At 31.9% G+C, this 6,540-nt stretch overlaps 1 protein-coding gene across 1 annotated transcript; it reads right to left on the bottom strand.

Annotated features, from left to right (window-relative positions):
- Positions 1 to 2,217: 2,217 nt before the first annotated feature.
- On the bottom strand, positions 2,218 to 6,184 carry LOC128869392 (uncharacterized). The gene is made up of 6 exons (XM_054111942.1): positions 6,113 to 6,184; positions 5,525 to 5,615; positions 3,344 to 3,417; positions 2,937 to 3,272; positions 2,664 to 2,876; positions 2,218 to 2,400 (listed from the first exon to the last, which is right to left on the bottom strand). The coding sequence occupies exons 4-6, from the start codon at positions 3,033 to 3,035 to the stop codon at positions 2,251 to 2,253; spliced, it is 462 nt and encodes a 153-aa protein (XP_053967917.1). The 5' UTR covers positions 3,036 to 3,272; positions 3,344 to 3,417; positions 5,525 to 5,615; positions 6,113 to 6,184; the 3' UTR covers positions 2,218 to 2,250.
- Positions 6,185 to 6,540: the final 356 nt, after the last annotated feature.

The following is a 6,540-nucleotide window of genomic DNA, read 5'->3' as shown; positions in this document are numbered from 1 at the left end:
CTAACGCAGAATATGTGCATATAAAACTGCGAATGGAATAAATGAGTGATTTAGAAAAATTCAATAGTAATTATAGTTTAGCGCAATCGTGAAAGACATGTTGTGTATGCGATACATAGTCTCATGTTTGACTCAGGTTCAAGTCCTGTATACACTTTTCTTTGTTCGATATTTTTTTTGTATTTGGTTTAATTAGAATTCCTTTAAAATAGTGTATTCAGGTTTTTCTAATACCTGTTATTTAGAAATTTATTTTCTATATAACATTATTCATACTTCTTTTGAATTGATTTATATGTAAAACAGCCATAAAGACAATCATATGAATATGCATTCCTATATTTAATCCCTTTAGTCAAATCTGAACTACTTACATACACATATTGATGAGAAAATATTCTAATATCCATGGATGCATCCAGAAATATATTTATGTACATGCACGCATATGTACATAAATATATATAAATATATACAAACCTTCAACGAACGCAAAATGTATGCATATAAAAAACAACAACTGCGACCGTGTTCTTGTGCGTCAGTGAAAAGATGGGATATGTATACCCTATGAGCAAAAAGAACCGGGAAGGTGATGTTGACTGTTTTCTTCGATTGCCAAGGCATAGTCCACCATGAGTACCTTCCATCGGGCCAGACAGTCAATAAATAATATTATTTATCCGTTATTTTACCCGTTGCTGTATGTTGCAAACGGCCGGAAATGTGAGCAAACAATTCTTGGATTTTGCGTGATGATAACGCGCCATCGCACCGATTAAAGAGATCAAAGAGAATACGACGAAGGAGCTGAAGGCCATGTAGGCCTACCGGGGTTGTTTGGAGGACTGTGTTAAACGTTGGCACATGCCCTGCAAACCAACTATCTGCTATTTACACTGCTGAATTGTGGGTATCGTTCACTTGTGAAGTTGTGAGCTTTGTAGTAATTTTATGTTCTACGCCGTGCACTTGCTGCCTACTTCCAGTCTATACGTGTGATGATTTTATTCGCTCGCACTGTACTGCTCTAATTGACATTCAAGTTGTGAATGATGTAGGTAACATGTAGTGAACAAAACCTTCTGAACTCATGAATGTTGTTGTTAACATGTAGTGAACAGAATTTCATGAACTAGTGAATTTCGTTGTTAACATGTAGTGAACAGAATCTTTTGGGCTGGTGAATGTTATTGTTAACATGTACTGAACAGAATCTTTTGGGCTGGTGAATGTTATTGTTAACATGTAGTTAACAGAATTTCATGAACTAGTGAATTTCGTTGTTAACATGTAGTTAACAGAATCTTATGGGCTGGTGAATGTTATGGTTAACATGTAGTGAACAGAATCTTTTAGGCTGGTGAATGTTATTGTTAACATATAGTTAACAGAATTTCATGAACTAGTGAATTTCGTTGTTAACATGGAGTTAACAGAATCTCTTCAACTGGGTAATTTTGTAGGTAATACTTACGGATCCTATATACAATAATCCTTCAAAATTACTGATACAAATGGTTATTTATTGAATATTATTTATTTAATGAATAATTTCAATATTTATTTAGTTAACTTTTAGTTTCTAAAGAAAACTAATACAATATATAATAATTTTTTTAGTATGTTCTATTTATGTACAGCTATTTATTTTAATTTATTGTACTATTTACATTATAAAATTACGTTAAGTTTTAGTTATTTATTTTAATATTTACATTGTAAAATTAGGTTTGGTGTTAGACAAATTTACTTTTTAGTTTTAGTTATTTATATACATTAATTAGTTTAGTTATTAGAAAAGTTTACGTTTTAGTTTTTATGTACATAAATTAGTATAATATTTACATTCTTAAATTAGGTTTTGGTGTTAGAAAATGAACATGAATTAAGGTAATTTGACATTATAAAATTAGCTTTAGAAATATTTTAGTTTTAGTTATTTATATACATGAATTAGTTTAGTTATTAGAAAACTTTACGTTTTAGTTTTTATGTACATAAATTAGTATAATATTTACATTCTAAAATTAGGTTTTGGTGTTAGAAAATGAACATGAATTAAAGTAATTTGACATTATAAAATTAGCTTTAGAAATATTTTAGTTTTAGTTATTTATATACATGAATTAGTTTAGTTATTAGAAAAGTTTACGTTTTAGTTTTTATGTACATAAATTAGTATAATATTTACATTCTAAAATTAGGTGTTGGTGTTAGAAAATGAACATGAATTAAAGTAATTTGACATTATAAAAATAGCTTTAGAAGGCCCAAAAGCGCTGATTTGTTGGCTTTCCCCTCAAAATTGTAATGGAACATTAAGGCATCGGAGTAAACGCGCTTCATCACCCCTTTGATGCATCCTTTTGCACCCCTCAGCTTCAGCAAAATATTTAGCTAGAAAAGATAAAATTAAGTTATTAATTTTATTAAAAAATGTTTGAGCTTATTTGATATTGAACACCCTATTGTACGTAATTTTATGTAAATCATAGTTGTTTGAGTGGAAATAGGTATCTCAAAATTTGTAAAATCTCTTATTTCGGCAAATTTTAAAAACGCTATACGGAGAATTCTTAGATGTTACAATTTTAATTTTACAATTTAACTCAAGCAACCATGATCACATGTGTATATTGTACAGTAGAAATAATAGTTACCATTGCTTCGGAGTATGACTTGGTATTTAAGAGCTCCTCCAGAGTATTAATCGCATCCTGCGATTTTATTGGGAGCATACTCTGAATCTTGATATACTCAGGACTCAGAGCATCTTCCGTGATGCGCGCAATACTCTGGTGAACTCTTGTCATCACCACTTTCACCTCCCTCATCAGCTGCCCCTGGACCTGACTTTCCGCTCTTTCTGGCATCTAAATAATAAAGAGCTTATAAAGTTATAATTCATTACTTAAATAAGATACTTGTATAACCTTCTTTTCGAAGTCTTTGAAATTTCTTTCCACCTTACTTTCTAGGTCCCGTAAGGTGGTCTTTATTTCCCCCAGTGATTCACGGATATCGCTCCGCATTTCTCTCAGCTCCTTTTGTAACGAAGCCAGAGAAACTGGTTCACCTGAAATAATTTTTTTTTTTTAACAACCTCGCAAAAAAATAATGGTAAGAATTGAAATTTATTAAAATATAAAAAAATATACTTGGAACCGCAGTAGCATGGTTAGATACCGTTGCGCTGGGGGAATCTGGGATTGCTGTACGCCTTTCGTAGGGCTGCGATACAGCAAACCGCTTACGCTGCACGGCAGACCCTAAAATGGAATTAGTTTTAAGTATGAATATGAGTATTTACAATTCTGTTAATATATTTTTATATTTATACCTGTAAAAGTAGGGGGGCGCGAGCGTGGTGGAGAGATCATTTCGGTTTCCGAAAAAAAAATGTCCTCCATTGTACTTAAAAAAAAGAACGAAATAAATTATGTAGAATGGGGACAAGAATAAGCTTATTTCTATCATTTATACAAAAATATTTATAACTTATTGTATATCACTACGACTAATTAGGATTTCATTACTTAATATTTCACCTATACAAATACCTAGCCCTGACATAGATTCTACTGGCTCGATAAAATAATTTTCTAAATTAGAAATAAGGAGCGCTTTAAAACTGTTGGTTTCCTTATCTAATCCAACAATTTTAATGGGCCCCTTATTACATTGAAAATAACTATCTTTATCTTTGTTAAAATCTATTATAAAAAGGTCGTTTTTAGAAAGTTTGCTAGAATCTGAAATTTTTAATCTTTCCGATATTCTGAAAAACATTTGCTGGAAAATTTTATTAGGTTTATTAATTATTTTTTTTAAATGCTGCATGTAGTTCTCAAATGTGTACGCGCAAAAATTGTCTAAAGGACCAAATTCTCTAACACAATCCGAAAGGTGTAACAACCCGTGAACATTATAACTTATTAGATGATCGCCATAAATATTTCCGAACAAATCAACAAATTCCTTTAACAATTCATTGGCGACATTCGATTCTACGTTAAAAGATTTCTCACAAGAGAGAAATCGAATTCCGGCGTGTAGTAAAAGAAAATGATAATATAAATCTTCATTAATGCAGTCTTTCAAAACAAATATCCCGGTATATAATAAAAACTGCCGGAATTCAGTTGACTTCCAATTACTTATCTGGTCAAGGTCTCGGCTAAGCCGGCTAAACTCAGACGGTACAAACTTGTTAAGAAGCAAAAGCTTCTCATTCATTTTCGTAACGTTACCTTTCTTGATAAGTAACTGGAGCAACTTTTTTGTTACACCCAAATCTACTAAATGCATGGGTTCAAGAGGAAATTGTGAAACCATGCCAAAGTTAAAAGATTCTAGCAAACTTTCTGCTTGCTTAAATTCTAAACTATGATAACTTAAATCTATTCTATTTTTAAATGTACTATCTGATCTTAAATTTCCAACTTGCTTCGGGAAGCTTACCCTTCTTTGTGTATAGACGCCCTCGATCGTGCATTTGGAACAGGAGTTCTTTGCCGTATGCGACTTAACTCCTGTAACAAATGCACGAGCGGGGGCGTCACAACTAAATAGTCTTATATTAAACGGCTTACATACTAGATTGCTACCTACCTTAACCCCGTTCTTCCTCAAAAAACTTACTTCCGCACAAAAGTCCCTCAAAAAATCATTAACGCTACCTGGCTTACTCATCCCTGAAAAGCACGCTATCGTAAATGGGCCTAACTTAGAACCTACGACATATCCTAAAATCGGCCAAAGACACCTATTACTACTCTTAAATAACTTTAACCCATCTATCCCAATATCAATATTTACTACCTCACAATTTTCCAATACATTAAATTCTGCACCCCATAAATAAAACTGAATACCTATATATAAAAACTCATCTCCAGGAATTAACTTAATATTAACTTTTTGCCTACTTGTACCTAAAAGAGACTTAGCTGACAGTGGCAAACCTTCTACACCCATAAGTTTTAGAGTCCTAAGCAAATCGTCTACGCTATTCTGAGGAATATTATTACTAACCGCCCAGGTTGACAAAAGGAACGCATTTTTTAAATTACTATCCCTATCCTCTGAATAACTATCTACCTCAACATCTTCTACATCTAAATCTTCAAAAAACACACTGTCATCTCCGCTATCTATATCATATTCTAAATTTTGCAAAGCTACTCTACTAGTTGATGGAAAATCATCGTCGTCTAATCTGTTGGGAAAGTTTTCATTTCCTATTACGTTAACATTTTCATTTAATTTGCGAAATTTCGCTACATTTTCCTCATAATTTTTTTTTTCTTTTCCCAATAAATTAGACAACGTTCTTTTACTCATTTTTCTAACTACGATACTTAACAAATACGTCCGCTGCGTGTACGTGTGTGTGTATTAATGTGTTCTGTTAGAAAAATTAAACACAAATTTCAATAATTAGAAAAAATACATATGTATGTGAAAGATATAATATCAGACTAAAAATAAAATAATAATTGAAAAATTACAAAATACTTACTGAATCTGCCCTGGTAGCTTTGCTGGATGATGGTAAATGTTGTATGTTGGTAAATGTTGCACGTCTCCCTTTTAATTAAATCGCTTACGAGCTACAAGTTAAGGTTAAAAAAGATTTATTAGTTTAATAATATGGATTATTTACATAACATATGTAGATATACACAACTTTTCACAAATTGCTTATATGTATATGCATATTTCTTATGCATAAATGGAAAAGTGTATGGACGTTCGTGTATATAAATATTTACATACATATATGTATATCACAATTTTATTCTTATCCTACAAACGTGCATACATTTTTCCCATTTACTTACACTGCGCAGGCGATTGCTATTAACCAAACCACAAATAGAAATTTATAATGCAAACAATTGGCTTCTTTAACTATGACATATGCACATCTTTTTGGTTTGGATTAATCGCACTGATCCTGTGACACATTTCTTGGCCACACAATCATATCAATTCACTGCACAGTGTATAAACAAAAGCTATGACCAACCGCACTGGTCATGCCTTTCCATATCATCACTTTCACTTTCCATATCTTCCATTTCACATTCACTGATTTAATACTTACCGAGTCAGATGCAGATCCCTTTTAAATTTCCTGATTGTATCGCCGTTTATATTGCTGTACCTACATACATATGTATATAGTATAAAAAAGATGTTATTAATACAAAATGGAAAAGATTAAATTAGAGGTTTTATACATATGCATTTCATGCACCAACCGTGAATATTTACATACAGTGTATGGAATGCAAAGTATGTATGTACATGCATAAGAATTTTACTTCGCAGTATATATGTACATACATATATTGCATATTTAATTCATATACACTACGCAGCGGACTAAGGGAATATTAAAATAGACAGTTAAATAATTTTCTTTAGACATATTGAAAAGATTTGTTGCCCATAGCTATGAGAAACACATATGTATTTGAGGTTAGGATCCCCGCACTGATCCTGTATGGGCAACAAATTGCTTTTCAACCC

This window comes from Anastrepha ludens, chromosome X, assembly GCF_028408465.1.
Source record: "Anastrepha ludens isolate Willacy chromosome X, idAnaLude1.1, whole genome shotgun sequence".
NCBI lineage: Eukaryota > Metazoa > Arthropoda > Insecta > Diptera > Tephritidae > Anastrepha > Anastrepha ludens.
This window is presented reverse-complemented; position numbering and strand designations above follow the sequence as displayed.

Coding starts and splice junctions, on each gene's coding strand:
- LOC128869392 (XM_054111942.1), bottom strand. CDS start 3,035: ATGCGGAGCGATATCCGTGAATCACTGGGGGAAATAAAGACCACCTTA. Junction 2,877..2,936: donor TCAAAGACTTCGAAAAGAAG/GTTATACAAGTA, acceptor TTTATTATTTAG/ATGCCAGAAAGAGCGGAAAG. Junction 2,401..2,663: donor AGTCATACTCCGAAGCAATG/GTAACTATTATT, acceptor TATCTTTTCTAG/CTAAATATTTTGCTGAAGCT.